The following is a 16,401-nucleotide window of genomic DNA, read 5'->3' as shown; positions in this document are numbered from 1 at the left end:
CCAAACTCAAGCGTTTCCACTCAAGCATTGTGTTTGTGCCTCAGTGAGTGTAATATAAACATCTGCTTCATTCTGCAGTTTTATTAGTGCAGTTGAGTGCAGACGCATTTTTTAATGGATGTTTTTTATTTATTTGTTCTAATTTTAATCATTTGAGAGTGAGATCTTTTTTCTCACTTTATAACAAACGTTTTCTTTTTGAGATGTTAGTGACGTTATTTAAATGAACGTGTGACTGGTTCATTCTATTTAATTATTTTAAATATGGTGTATTTTAATGATTATTATGCTCTTATGTTATGACGATGTATTATCTTATTTTTATTATTTAAACGTTTATAAAAACTTTTATTTTGATGTCGAAGAATGTCATGATTTGAAAACTGACCCGGATGTGACGCAGGACGCGCCGCATTTAAACTTGACGTGACCGTTTCTTCTTCACTTATTGACACTTTTCTCAACGCAAGTCGGTATTTTGTTTAATTGGTTTTCTTTGCATTTATTAACAATCTCAAACGATTCCTCACCGCGTGCGCTGCTGTGTAGTTTTGGTGTAAATGTTCAGTGTTCAGTGTGGTTATTGTTGTGTGTGATTTCTCCTCAGACTTCAGATATGGCAGCGAAGGGAGTCAAAGAGGCTCTTGTGAATAAACTGGGCTTTAAAAGCAGCAGCAGCTCGAAGGCAGCAGAGGTGGAGCTGAAGAGAGAGAATGAGCAGCCGAAGAGAGAGAATGAGTCAGCCGAAGAGAGAGAATGAGCAGCCGAAGAGAGAGAATGAGCAGCCGAAGAGAGAGAATGAGCAGCCAAAGAGAGAGAATGAGTCAGCTGAAGAGAGAGAATGAGCAGCCGAAGAGAGAGAATGAGCAGCTGAAGAGAGAGAATGAGCAGCCGAAGAGAGAGAATGAGTCAGCCGAAGAGAGAGAATGAGCAGCTGAAGAGAGAGAATGAGCAGCCGAAGAGAGAGAATGAGCAGCCAAAGAGAGAGAATGAGCAGCCGAAGAGAGAGAATGAGCAGCCGAAGAGAGAGAATGAGTCAGCCGAAGAGAGAGAATGAGCAGCCGAAGAGAGAGAATGAGCAGCCGAAGAGAGAGAATGAGCAGCTGAAGAGAGAGAATGAGCAGCTGAAGAGAGAGAATAAGCAGCTGAAGAGAGAGCAGCTGAAGAGAGAGAATTAGTCAGCCGAAGAGAGAGAATGAGCAGCCGAAGAGAGAGAATGAGCAGCCGAAGAGAGAGAATCAGCAGCCGAAGAGATATAATGAGCAGCCGAAGAGAGAGAATGAGCAGCCGAAGAGAGAGAATGAGCAGCCGAAGAGAGAGAATGAGCAGCCGAAAAGAGAGAATGAGCAGCTGAAGAGAGAGCAGCCGAAGAGAGAGAATGAGCAGCCGAAGAGAGAGAATGAGCAGCCGAAGAGAGAGAATGAGCAGCCGAAGAGAGAGAATGAGCAGCCGAAGAGAGAGAATGAGCAGCCGAAGAGAGAGAATGAGCAGCCGAAGAGAGAGAATGAGCAGCCGAAGAGAGAGAATGAGCAGCCGAAGAGAGAGAATGAGCAGCCGAAAAGAGAGAATGAGCAGCTGAAAAGAGAGAATGAGCAGCTGAAGAGAGAGCAGCTGAAGAGAGAGAATGAGCAGCCGAAGAGAGAGAATGAGCAGCCGAAGAGAGAGAATGAGCAGCCGAAGAGAGAGAATGAGTCAGCTGAAGAGAGAGAATGAACCGCTGAAGAGAGAGAATGAGCAGCCGAAGAGAGAGAATGAGCAGCCGAAGAGAGAGAATGAGCAGCCGAAGAGAGAGAATGAGCAGCCGAAGAGAGAGAATGAGCAGCCGAAAAGAGAGAATGAGCAGCTGAAAAGAGAGAATGAGCAGCTGAAGAGAGAGCAGCTGAAGAGAGAGAATGAGCAGCCGAAGAGAGAGAATGAGCAGCTGAAGAGAGAGAATGAGCAGCCGAAGAGAGAGAATGAGTCAGCTGAAGAGAGAGAATGAACCGCTGAAGAGAGAGAATGAGCAGCCGAAGAGAGAGAATGAGCAGCCGAAGAGAGAGAATGAGCAGCCGAAGAGAGAGAATGAGCAGCCGAAGAGAGAGAATGAGCAGCTGAAGAGAGAGAATGAGCAGCTGAAGAGAGAGAATGAGCAGCTGAAGAGAGAGCAGCTGAAGAGAGAGAATTAGTCAGCCGAAGAGAGAGAATGAGCAGCTGAAGAGAGAGAATGAGCAGCTGAAGAGAGAACCAAACTGCTGGAGGTGATATTCACATTCAAAACAAGATCTGTCTGTCTGCACTACTACGTCATCAGAATATTAATGATAATAATGTAGAAGGATGTGTATTGTTCAGTACCATCCGCCTGCTTTAGAAAAACAAAGAATAAAAAAATGATGCATTATAACATTGAATGTGCAGAAACAGACAGTCCCTAATGTTATTTCTAATGCGAACAGATTGATGACTTTATAGTGATATTCTGTGGTGTTGTCACAGAGGATTTTAGTCCTGGAGACGATGAGAGAGAAAATATCGCAGCAGCTTCTGGGGCAAGATCTGGAGATGTCCAGTCTGAGAGAACAGCTGCGGGCCGCACACGGGGACGTGGCGCCTCACTGCATGACAAACTCCTGCAGAAACACCAGGAGGCTCAGCAGAGAGAGAGACAGTTTCAGACCCTGTTAAAAGAGACAGAAGACCTGAAAAACAAGTACTGTGTCGTATCTCAGAGGTGTGAAGAACTCATGTCACTTTAAACCTTTATGATGTTTCTTTCATGGCACACTTTTTGAGGGATGTCTTGACAATGACTATTGTATTAATAACCGTGATTACTGACACCGTTTCAATATGACACACATCATGCTATAGTAATACGCAATGCACCCTATTTTTCCCTTGAGATCCACAATAGTTACAAAATATTTTGAAAGCATTTATCAAATAAAACATTTCTCACACACGAAACACTATTTTCAGTGAATTTGGACAACAATTCTCATATTGTGAACATCTGATATTGTGACATGCCTAGTGCTTTTATCCCTTATATTAAAACTGGAGTACAATTGTAGCTTTCAAGCTCAAAATGACGTAAAACGAATCGTGTGCATTATACCTGAATTCTATATGCCAAATATTACACAATTCGGATGCGTTTATGGTCTTCGGGCAAATGCGTGCAGTGTTAGGTTCACACACTAGGTGGCAATGTTTGATCAAACACATATATTTACTTTGAGAAGTCTTCTGGTTAGGATGTAACCGCAACAAACTCCGCAAGGGATTATTTTTGAGCTGATTTATTTATGTTCGGCTCAGGAGAGACGTAATTGATTTGATTTGATTAAATTTATTGTCATTACACACATACAAGTACAGTGCAACAAAATGTAATGTCACACCGTTGCTATATTTGCAATATGCAGTATGGAGTCAAGTGCATTATTTCTGTAAGTCTTTGTTCCTTTGTTAATGACACATTGTTAATACATTTCATTTTATATATCGGAAAAACACAAAAGAGTATTCTCGTATTACAGCTTATTGTTACAGATATTTGATGTGTTTAAAATCTGTTTTGCTTGCTTTGTCTGTGTGCGGGAAGTCTGATCGGTGTGTGTGTTTTTCTATGTGTGGTTCATGAAGTTTCTCCACCGTTGTTCAGGTTCCCTCTGGTGAGCAGGCAGCGGTTCAGGAGCAGTTGAGGGATGTAAGTTCACTAGAAGGATGCGAGTCATCAGGATTTCAGTTCGACGTTCTTCTTGCGACCTGCTGACTGATGTTCCTCTCTTTCTCACTCTCTGTTGTTGAGTTCAGGCCCTGGAGAAGAACCAGAGCTGGCTAATTTATGACCAGCAGCGGGAGGCCTACGTTCAGGGGATTCTGGCCAGGACCCAGCAGCTGGAGACTCAGCTGAATGAAGCGCTATAGATTAAAGGGACAGTTCACACAAAAATGAAAACTCTGTCATGAATTACACACTCTCTATTTCTTTGTTCTGATGGACACAGAGAAAGATATTAGGAAGAATGCCTTTAACCAAAAATGAGCTTCCTCCACAAGGTGGCTGGGCGATCCTTTAGAGATAGGGTGAGAAGCTCGGTCACCCGGGAGGAGCTCGGAGTTGGAGGTGAGGTGCTACGTATGAGAAAGCTCGACCCCCTTTGGTGGATTTAGTAATTCTAGGTATTATCAAAAGTACTGCGTTTTGAGATCTTAGAGAGTGTGATGGGTTGTAGTGTGATAGAAGCTCTGTTAGGTAGGTAGGTGCTAAACCCTTTAAGGATTTATAAGTGATGAAAAGAACTTTAAAGTCAATACGATACTTAATGTGTAGCCAGTGAAGGGTTGATAACATTGGGGTTATGTGATGGTATTTTCTGGACCTGGTTAGAACTCTGGCAGCTGCGTTCTGAACTAACTGTAGTTTGTTTATTGATGATGCAGGACAAACACTAAGTAGCGCATTACAGTAGTCAAGTCTTGAGGTCATAAATGCATGAATAAGCTTCTCCGCGTCAGCAACACACAGAATATTTCGTAACTTGGCAACATTTCTTAGGTGGAAAAAGAATGTTTTTGTGACATTTGAGATGTATTTTCGAAATGACAGGTTGCTGTCTAATATGACGCCTAGATCTCTTACTGTATTTGTTGGAGTAACAGTACATCCTTCAACTTGCAGTTTATAATCAGAAATATTCGGTTTGCGTGTCATTGGTCCGATAAGTAATATTTCTGTTTTATTAGAATTTAAAAGAAGGAAATTACAGGTCATCCAATATTTTATTTCGTCAATGCACTCTGCCAATTTGGATAGCTCGGAGGAATCATCTGGTCTTGATGAGATATATAGCTGGGTATCATCTGCATAGCAATGGAAGCTGATTCCATGTTTTTTAATAATGTTTCCGAGGGGCAGCATGTATATGCAGAACAGCACGGGTCCCAGAACCGATCCCTGAGGTAATCCATAATTTACTTGCGTTAGATTGGATGATTCCCCATTTAAATGGACAAATTGATGTCTGTCTGACAAGTATGATCTAAACCACTGTAGTGCCTGTCCCTCAATACCGGTATAATTGTGTAAGCGATCTAGAAGTATGTTTGGTCTACGGTATCGAACGCAGCACTAAGGTCAAGCAGGACCAGGAGTGAGATGTGACCTTTATCTGATGCTATAAGCAGGTCGTTTGTAATTTTAACGAGCGCAGTTTCAGTGCTATGATGCGATCTAAAGCCTGACTGAAATTTTTCGTGCATGTCGTTATTTTGTAAGAAAGAGCACAACTGAGTGCACACTACTTTTTCTAGTATTTTAGACAGGTATGGGAGATTTGAAATCGGTCTATAGTTTCCAAGTTCATTTGGATCTAAGTTTGGTTTCTTGATTAGAGGCTTAATGACGGCCATCTTAAAGGGTCCTGGGACATGGCCTAGATTAATTGACGAGTTGATAATGTTATAAATGGGCTCAATTGCAACCGGTAGTAACTCTTAATAATTTAGTTGGTATGGGGTCTAGTAAGCAAGTTGTAGGTTTAGAAGTTGCGATAAGTTGAATTAAATCTCCCTCTTTTCTATAGGTGAAAAACGCTGGAGCCTTTGTTTTGGAGCGATGGTTGGTGCTAATTCATAGGACAGATTTCGAGGTTGAGTTTTCACAATTTTGTCACTGTTTTCGATTTTCTCTGTAAAAAATTTCATGAATTCATTGCTACCAAGGTGCGGCGGAATAGCCAGGTCAGGTGGTGTCTGTTTATTTGTTAATTTAGCGACTGTGCTAAATAGAAACCTTGGATTGTTTTTGTTGGTTTCCATGAGGTTACGAAGGTGCTCAGCCTTTGCTGCTTTTAGTGCCTTTTTATAACAATTTGCACTCTCTTTCCACGCCATTTTAAAGACTTCTAATTGCGATTTTATCCATTTGCGCTCTAGTTTGCGAGTTTCTCTTTTAAGGGCGCGAGTGGTGCTATTGTACCATGGTGCAATATTTTTCTCATTAATCTTTTTTGACTTCGTAGGTGCAACAGCTTCTAATGTATTAGAGAAAATGGTGCCCAATTTCCTGGTCATGACATCGAGCGATTCTTTATTTATTGGTATGGTTATTAAAGGAGTCAGATCTGGCAAGCTCTTTGCGAAGCTATCTTTAGTAGCGGAGGTGATTGTTCTACCCTGTCGATAACGAGTTAAAGGGCTGATTCCTGCAGTGCTCAGTGTACCTGGTATAAGATAGTGATCGGTGACATCGGCGCTTTGAGGCATAATATCTATATTAGATCGGCTCCGTGAGATATAATCAGGTCTAGTGTATGATTAAATCGATGAGTGGGTCCTTTAATGTGTTGTATTACCCCAAAATAACCCCTTATTATTTTTCTTATTTGTATGCACATTGTGGAAAGCGCAATATAAATCAAATTAAATTGAAAATGTTACTAGAGCAACCAAAGCTAGGAACGCCTTCTGACGACCTCGTTGCAAGAGACTTGCGACCCTCTGAACGCGGAGTTAAACCTGGTCTAAGGTTGACACCTGTTTCTTTGAGGTTCCGGAAACCCTCAATCTCTCACTAAAGGGCCTTTATGGACCCGACTAAGTGTCACTTTACCAATGACCACAGAGCCACATGATTCAACTAATCCTGCCACAATCCTCACACAGTTTCCGCTCCATGACTCCCAACCGCTGTCAAATTGCTCATCCGGAAAGATCTTTGGACTTACTTGTTTTAGGGGTGAATTCATTTTTTGCAGAAGTTAAATACACACAGTTAACACCAGAAACCTTGAACTACTCATTCAAATTTCAAAGACAGATGTGAAGCAGACGTGAAGAAATGACCCGATTTACATCCTCAGCCTCTCAGTATGAGCCACAGATACACTGTTCTCAGTTTAAAACCCTTAAAAACACCACCTTTCACAATCTTCTCAGCTCTATTTGTAGCTCTAGCTCAATGTATAAAGGCTTGGACGACCCACCTGTGGGTCACAGTTTTAAGCAGGCTCCAGAAAACAGGCTGAGGAACGGCCCCTCGTGACCCTCCCTTGCGCCCAAGACCTCCTCCATCCGAGCAGATGAACTTGCTCTTGATACCGTGGATGAAGACGGCTTCCAAAGCACAACACAGGAGGTTTGTCTCCTGATCCTCACTGGTCTGTAGTAACATACCGCTTCTGCAGGACCTTCAACGTTTGTGCGATGTTTTCCTTGATCCACTGAGGAGGAAAGAGAGAGGTAAAGGGATATTTAGAGTCAAATGTCCTCATGTTTCACTCACTCTAAAGGCATCCTGACTGAATCTTCTTGAAGAATAATGCAGTCGGAGATATAATACAACTTATTTTACTTCCAAACGGTAGAATGGGCGTCCAAAAAGTGCATCCATCAACACGGCTCCGTGGTCTTAAAGGTCTTCTGAAGCGAATCGATGCGTTTGTTTAAGAGAAATATCCATATTGAGTTAATAATTAACGTTAATGTCTAGCTTCCGTTATCCCTAGACTTCGCGTGAACCTGAGGCTTGTGTATACCGCAAATGATGGTGACGAAAGCTCCTGCGCAAAGGAGACGGCATCCTGTTTTGACTTCCATAACCTTTTATGTTTTGCTTATAGTCAATGTTTTCTTGTACAGCTGCTTTGTAACAATGAAAATTGTAAAAAGCGCTATAGATAAAGCTGACTTGACTTCACTTGACTAATGTTCCTGTTTACAAAAGTTGGATTTTAAGATCGTGACCCTGCATAGTGAATTAATGAAGGTTTATTCGGTTACTGAAATAAATGTACAGAAAATTCATTACAAATACAAACAAAGACGGTAACCGAACAGGTGTAGGCTGAAGCCGTGGCTTATTGAGCCTTCCCTGTTTACAAAACAACATCTACCCATCAAAGTTAAGCATAAACAATACCTGCATAAATATATAGGTACATACATGCTTTTTATATAGGTGAGAATGCTTTTCTCACAGGAATTTCCTCTAAATTGCTGTATAAGCTCCAGTTGGTTCAGAACTCTGCAGCTCGTGTTCTCTCTAGAACACCCTATACTGACCACATTTCTCCAATTCTCCAGCAGTTGCACTGGCTTCCAGTAAAGTATAGAGTTGAATTTAAAATCTTGCTACTCACCTATAAGGCACTTCATAATCTTGCACCAAAATACCTTACTCACCTTCTCCATGTTTACACTCCTTCCCGTGCACTCAGATCTTCTTCTTCAATTTCTCTTGTTGTACCTCGGATCCGACTTACCACCATGGGTGCTAGGTCCTTTAGTTACGCTGCCCCCTGCCTATGGAACTTTCTTCCTCTTGATGTTCGCAATAGTGAGTGCTTGCTTACTTTTAAAACGCGTCTAAAGACATATCTTTTTAAACAGGCTTTTGTATAACATGTTTTACTGAGACTTATCTGCACTGTACATGTATATGCTGTAGGTTTGTTGTTTGTTTTGTTTTATGTGATCTGTATATTGCTTGTGAGGCGACCTTGGGTGTTTTGAAAGGCGCCATGAAATAAAATGCATTATTATTATTATTATACACACCTTATCATAAATATGATATGACACAAGTTTGGATTGTTTAAAAGGGACCTGTTTTTTCTAGTCATCTTAAATTATTTTGTATTATTATTTATGTTAAAAATTCTTGTTTGTGTGTAGGTTTATAACGTGTAAATTGTTTAAGAGAAAGACACAGAACAGTTGATACTGTAAACTGAAATCGAAGATCGGTGGCCACTTTGACCAACATTTTATGCGCAACTCTAGCGCAGCGTTGACAGGCTGTTACAGAGAAAAAAGCGTGTTGTTTTATCTTCTTTTAATGTTGAAAGCGAGTCTGGGATAAAAAAGTGTGTGTGTGTCGGTGCTTAACTATATATATATATATTTGTTCAGTTTATGATTTAACCAGACTTAGTTTTTATTTTGCTTAGTTTGAAATGTTGGTATATCCGCTTTAGAAGCGCATTTAACTAAACAAGGATATACAGTGTAACTAATTGTAACGATAATGTACCTCTTAAGTACACATCTATAGGAAATAATAGGCAAAGTTTGGGGAATAAAGAAGAAATTCAAACATACAGTAGGTGTATTTTAAGGGGTAACTATTTTAATTGGTGTGCATGACCCACAACAATGAATCTTAGCCTGAACATTGTTATCACAATTAATGTACCCATAAATACCCCTCCTTGCTCATTATTTAAGTTAGGAGTTCTTATTTATTTATTATAGCAAACAAGGGGAAATTATGCTCATGGCTTTCATCTTAGTTGATTGATTGTAGGATTAATAGTCACAAATCATAGTTTTGTATTATGAGTTATGAGTTCGTTTCATGAGTTGTAATTTTTAAAAAGCGCAAAATCAATGTTGCTATTTTGATAATAGCATATGCAGCTCACTCATCATTTATATTTAAATTTTCCTTACTCTTACCCCTTTATTCCCCAAACTACACATTGTTCCCCTTTACCTACATATATATATATATATATATATACTGAAGAGGTACAACTTGTAAAGTAATTGCGGTACATTGGGCGCCGTAATCTAAAACGTTACCGAAATGTTTTTATTTATTTCTCATCCGTTTCCAACAATAGCAACATTCCTGAAAATAATTTCCCCAAATAATAAATGTTTCTTGAATGCATAAATAAAACAAACACAAAATGAATGAATCAAATCAAATGTTTCTCATTTACATATGAAAGCGTCTCCGATGATGAAACATTAATGAAACAAATCTGAGGTCACTGCATTACGATGGCGCGCGCTTTCGATTTCACTTTCTCAAAGTTCCAGGTTTGGAGTTTCCGCTCACACGTATTATTACTATTAAAAGCATTATAAGCCAAATTAAACTCGTACCCACTGTTATTGAATATGACATTATTTATGATGTATTAGTATTAGTATTATACACGTTATATCTGGACTGTTACACTCACTGTAGAAAGCGGCATAATCGACATTTTCTAACAATATAAATAACATTATATTGTAGCCCAGCTGAAACAAAAACAATACAAATAAAATGCAAATAGTTTCCATTATAAAACCGTCAGCTGTTTAGACCATTAAAGCCATTACAAAATCGGGTCTTTTCTGGTATAATTGAATGGTGGTCCTCATCGACCAGACAACATCTCACCATTGAACCCAACACAGTCGGTATAGACCCACACAGACCATTATAGTTCAGATTAAAACTGTAGCTATTTCCATATTACCAAGCATTGCATCCATTAGAATGTGTTTTTAGTGCATCGCATCAATAATGGAATAGCCTATTATGGCATATAGGGTTTAAAAACGAAGTATACACTACATTTATCACTACAGCTACAGTAGTATATTTGTAAAAATAGTAAGATCAATGTTCACGTAAATTCCAGCACTTTAAGTGTATTGCGTAATCGCGCCACACCTCACTCAGGTGTAACGCGTGCTTTCAGGTCACTGACTAGAAAGTGAAAATCCAGGTGTAATTCCCATATGCTCTCTTAAAAACAACGGACATCATGGAGAAGCTCATTCAGCATCACACATCTCAAGAGAATATCGGAATCTGTAGACTGAGTGGAATAAGTCGTGGATCGTTCTGTCTGTGGATAATAATTCATCATGAGGATGTTTGTTCGTCCATCACTGCTGTGCCTGGTGCTGTCAGTCTGCACCATCCGACCTGTGCCGGGTTGCAGGTGGATTAAACACAAATTCCAACATCACCACAGAGTATCTTTGGATCTGATTGAAAAGATGGTAAGCCTTCCATTTGTTTACAATAAAGAAAACCTCAATTATTTATGTTAATGTTTGGAAGTTCCCAGATGAAAATGTGACTGCTCAGAAACTGTTTCTCAGGAGATCTGGTCTTAATTTAGTCTCAGATGTTTCTCCAACAATTTCTCAGGGGAAATACAATAAAACCACATGAGACGATTGTGCTGATTTCGATAAGAAATGTTTAAATTCATGTCGAGACCCAGTCCCAGACTCATTTAACTGTATATATTGGACTAACTAAATGTTGGTTCATCCCTGTTCGGGAGCGTTTAGGTCTGAAATTTTTTGTTAATTCTATTGGTGAATTAAATTGTTTTCTCGTTACTCTCTAGGGAGAGAAAATCCCAGAGGGCCATAAAAACAAATCCTTCAACCCCATTCCATATGAACTGATCAACAGCTACAGGGCAGTAGAGGTCAGTACAAGATGAATGAGTGAATCCTGATAAATTCCTTGGATTGTGTATCCATATTGATCATTTTTTGTCTCCTCAGGGTGATAAACAGATTCTGTTTGTTATTCAGAGTTTGATGGAGATCACGGCCCTCTTTGAGGACGCTGACTCTGCACCGTGGGATAAAAACACAATGGAGAATTTCTCGAACATCATCCATGAGATGAGATTAACGGCCTCCAATTATGTGTGAGTCATGAGACTCAGAAGCACACATTTTTCACAGTCAAAGTGTGTTCATTTTATTTGAACCGTAGCAGTCCGTAACAGAAAATCTAGAAAGCAGTACAGCAGTGAATAGTCCATACATTTGCATATGTATGTACATGAGCAATAATAACATTAAGAACTCGTTGGTTTCTCTTTCTTACTGCAGGGCGCTTTCAAAACGAAGAGGAATAAAAAGCTACATCTATATTTTAGAAGACTGAGGCAAATGACAGAGTTGAAGACGGTAAGAATCATGAATGTCAGTAATAAATGACGAATGTTATCCCGCGGTTTTAGGCACGGGCGAACCGGGCAGTCGCCCGGGGCGGCATTTTTTCATGTCACATGGGCAGTGTTGCCAACTTAGCGCCTTTGTCGCTATATTTAGCGAGTATTCAGACCCCTCTAGCGACACATTTTCAAAAAAGCAACTAGCGACAAATCTAACGACTTTTTCTGATGTTATTGGAGACTTTTGGAGACTCTGAAGTGAAAGCACATATCGTTCTTACTCTTCACAACGAGCAGCGGGTGCTGCCCTGAGCCGCACGCCCGCACCAAAGCACTCACAGGCGGCTCAGTCCTCGCGAAGCAGCCCCTCCCCCGGCTGCAGTCAGAGCAGGAGATGTTCACCCCTTATGGAAAGCCGTTTGGGTCATATTTCGCCATCAACCAGACGCCTGGTGTTCAGATGACGCCTGCTTTTACGGCGTTTAAGACGTACAGACGCCGTAAATTACGGCGTTTGCGCCTTAGAAACGTCGTTAATAACGGCGTTTTAAATGCAATGCGAAACGCCGTTCATTTCGCCGTTAGAACTTCCATATTACGCCGTAAATTACGGCGCTTCCGTGTAACAAAGACGCCGTAAAAAGCGGCGTTTTTTATAATATTAAAATCAGCCCCGCCTTTTCTACACAGTCCAGCCCCTCCAATGAACACAAAGACATGTGTAGTAGAATGTCGATCTGAATAAGTGTTCCTGTTTTTAACTTTATTGCGAATAATGCTTAGACTTTCATCATGTGATATTTTTCCATTGGTCGCGTTTATCCTCCTTTTCGTTTATCATATGTGTACGAGCGGCAGACTTTTGAACGAGCACGTTCGTGACGCTTTGTGCCTTTATCTGACTCGAGCTCGTCATTCTTGTCGTCCACGGTGGCGCAGTGGACTGCGTGCGCAGCAGCGGAACCTTATCACTTTTAACGATTGGAGTTCGACTCCGCGGTCCGACCATATTCTTCATTCCTTTTGAATTGTTCTATTGAGTCGTGTTTTTAAATGTTGGAACACTTATTAAATGACAAGAAACGCTTATTACAAGCCAACGGTCTAAGGCCTTTATGCATGCAATAGCTGCGGGCTAAGTCTGCTACTGTGGCTGTTGTAGCTTGCCACAAAAGGCTCCATAGGCTTTGGAAAGGCGTAATATTGTTTATTTTACATGGTGCTAATTGAGGTTTGAGTTTAGCCTATGTAGTACATTTTATTCTGCTAGTTGAGGCTGTAATAAAAAGTTCATTGTTATAACAGTTGTTTATATTAATATGTGATACGTTATCAAAAATGTTCAGCATCGTTATGTTCAGTGTCACGTGATTCTCCATAAACCATTCTAGTATGCTGATTTGCACAGGAATATAAAAATAGATGTTCAAAATTGATAATATGAGCCATTATTAATAACTGCTATATTAAAATAATTTCTGAAGGATCATGTGAAACTGAAGACTGGAGTAATGATGCTGACAAATTCACATTTTGATTGTTCTTGGCGTGAAAGGTAAAAAACGAAGTTAACTTCTAAACCTCAAGCTCGTGTATGATGGTGTGGTGCTGCGACAACGAAGTATAAAAAGCAAAACTTCCTTGTCTTGTAATTGTCTGTTAAGGGCACTTATAACAACAACAATGATATAAATATCAGAATCAGAATCAGAAAGAGCTTTATTGCCAAGTATGCTTGCACATACAAGGAATTTGTTTTTGTGACATAACCTTCCAGTAAACAGAGACAACAACACACAGACAAGAAATAGGCAAATAAATAAGTGTATAAACAATTGTGCTAGAAATTATAATGGGTTAGGATTAAGTAGATGCAGGGATGTACTAGGATGGAGGGGTAACAATAAATATAAGGATATTGCACATTTTTATTGCATAAGTGGGGAACATTTAACTGTTCATGAGGTAGATTGCCTGGGGGAAGAAACTGTTCTTGTGCCTGACTGTCCTGGTATTTGCGGCTCTGAAGCGCCGTTTCATCAGTCATTGTAATGCTAAATACTTTAATTTGCTTAACAATTCCTTTGTACAAGAAATACCGGTGCCGCTGCTAGCCATTTTGGTGCCCTAAGCATAATTCCATTATGATTTTTCTATATCCCAATGAAATAACATTAGATAAAAAAAATTATTAGGCAATTTTTGGTGCCCCTACGCACAGATGCGCCTGGTGGGAGCGGCGCCGCTGAGTAATACGCTTTAACAAATGCTGCGTAACTGGTAATGTTATAGGTATCGATACCGCCATGTTGACTAAAGTCACGATGAAAAACGACTTTGTTTGCGCATTCATTCTGGTGGGGTGGCGCGTAAGAGCGCTCATCGAATACTTTGCCTCTTTTTGCACATCTCACATCAGATCGTAAGGGCATCTATTTTCAATCAAATTAAGAGTTTGCAGTACATTTAGAATTGGGGTAGGCTAGTTGTCAATTGGCGTCCATTTAATGATTTACATACATACACAAAATGCAATTTATTTATATAGCACATTTCAAACAGTTAATGGTGATTTATATAGAAATTACAAAAAAAGAATGATACATAATGCAAAAGAGATCTTCAAAAAGCGTTAATTCTTTTAAATCACACATACTTAAGAATAGAAAATAACAATAAATAGGAAATCAAATGTGCAACGGAAGGAAAAGGACGACAAATGAACGACTAGTTGTGTTTTTAATCTGGATGTAAAAGTAGCTAATATTGAAAAGCATCTGATGCCTGCGGCTTCAGGTGGCATAGTTTCTTATCGCTGACGAACCTTGTTTTGAGTCAACTTTTGTTATCTCTAACTGACTTGATTCTAATGATCTGAGTAGTCTGTTGGGTTATTTTACAATGTACAGTATACAGTTCTGGAAAAACACATCTTAATTTTGCAATCATTTATAAATTGATTATATTAATGCATTACTTTAAATTATATAATAGCCTATATAAATATAATAAAAGAACAACACGCACGCATAATTAAGGCTAAATAATTTGGTTAAGCAAATAAGAGTTAAGGGAGTTATATATTATTCGTAAAAATAAATAAAAAATCACTTACATAATGCAGTTATGCATAAGTCCCACACTAAAACTAAGATAAGTGAACGCGGCCTCGTCAAAATAGCCATCCCAAAATACAAAACGATTTAACAAACATGATCGCTTAGCAACTTCTAAAGAAAGGCAGTATTTATGTAGGGAGCCTCAAAGAGCGCGTTTCTCCGCAGCCGGCATCAACAGACTGAGAATGAGAAACAAACTTGAATTTAGATATGATTTATTTTACTCGTCAAAGCACGTATTTTTTCAATAAAGAAACTCAGCTCGATGTGGATGGACCATATAATAACCTAAATATCCAGTGCTTTTGTGTTGCATACCTTTTACGTTCTGCCCAGTTAGGCGACTGTGTGTACCTACATTATTTTTCATTTAATTAATTAATTTTTTTATTTATTTAATTGGCTTTTATTGTTTGAAAATTTAGCTTAAGATGCCTGCAACTTTCGTTATTGCACCTTTGCTGATTGTTATGTCTTTACCAATAAGTAAGTTATAAAACAGGCCTATATTTTCCTTTAAAAATTGCTATATAATAATAACGCAACAATATTTTTTTGGTCAGCATTTCCCTTACTGTTTCTGTATGTGAACAGTCTCCTCCATTTTAAGATTTTTGATCGTCAAAATCTTATAGAGGTTTATACTGAATGCATGCAGCATATGCAGTCTATATGTAAATGGAAATACAAACGGGTTCGTAGATGGGAATAATTTGAATCAATAAAAACATACTGACAACAGCCACAGTAGCAGACTTAGCCCGCAGCTATTGCATGCGTAAAGGCCTTAGACCGTTGGCTTGTAATAAGCGTTTCTTGTCATTTAATAAGTTGCCAGCAACAGGTAGTGTTCCAACATTTAAAAACACGACTCAATAGAACAATTCAAAAGGAATGAAGAATATGGTCGGACCGCGGAGTCGAACTCCAATCGTTAAAAGTGATGAAGTACCGCTGCTGCGTACGCAGTCCACTGCGCCACCATGGACGACAAGACCGACGAGCTCGAAGTCACATAAACGCACAAAGTGTCACGAACGTGCTCGTTCAAAAGTCTGCCGCTCGTACACATATGATAAACGAAAAGGAGGATAAACGCGCCCAATGGAAAAATATCACATGATGAAAGTCTAAGCATTATTCGCAATAAAGTTAAAAACAGGAACACTTATTCAGATCGACATTCTACTACACATGTCTTTGTGTTCATTGGAGGGGCTGGACTGTGTAGAAAAGGCGGGGCTGATTTTAATATTATAAAAAACGCCGCTTTTTACGGCGTCTTTGTTACACGGAAGCGCCGTAATTTACGGCATAATATGGAAGTTCTAACGGCGAAATGAACGGCGTTTCGCATTGCATTTAAAACGCCGAAATTTACGGCGTCTGTACGTCTTAAACGCCGTAATTTACGGCGTCTGTACGTCTTAAACGCCGTAATTTACGGCGTCTGTACGTCTTAAACGCCGTAATTTACGGCGTCTGTACGTCTTAAACGCCGTAAAAGCAGGCGTCATCTGAACACCAGGCGTCTGGTTGATGGCGAAATATGACCCAAACGGCTTTCCATAACCCCTCCGCGTCCAGAC

At 39.7% G+C, this 16,401-nt stretch overlaps 1 protein-coding gene across 1 annotated transcript; it reads left to right on the top strand.

Moving 5' to 3' along the window:
* Positions 1 to 616: 616 nt before the first annotated feature.
* LOC306896757 (centrosomal protein of 55 kDa-like) lies at positions 617 to 3,912 on the top strand (the record flags this gene model as incomplete). The annotated part of the gene is made up of 4 exons (XM_079461025.1): positions 617 to 694; positions 2,436 to 2,710; positions 3,628 to 3,691; positions 3,799 to 3,912. The coding sequence occupies 4 exons, from the start codon at positions 617 to 619 to the stop codon at positions 3,910 to 3,912; spliced, it is 531 nt and encodes a 176-aa protein (XP_079317151.1).
* Positions 3,913 to 16,401: the final 12,489 nt, after the last annotated feature.

This window comes from Barbatula barbatula (genome assembly GCF_947034865.1).
Source record: "Barbatula barbatula genome assembly, chromosome: 7".
NCBI lineage: Eukaryota > Metazoa > Chordata > Actinopteri > Cypriniformes > Nemacheilidae > Barbatula > Barbatula barbatula.
This window is presented reverse-complemented; position numbering and strand designations above follow the sequence as displayed.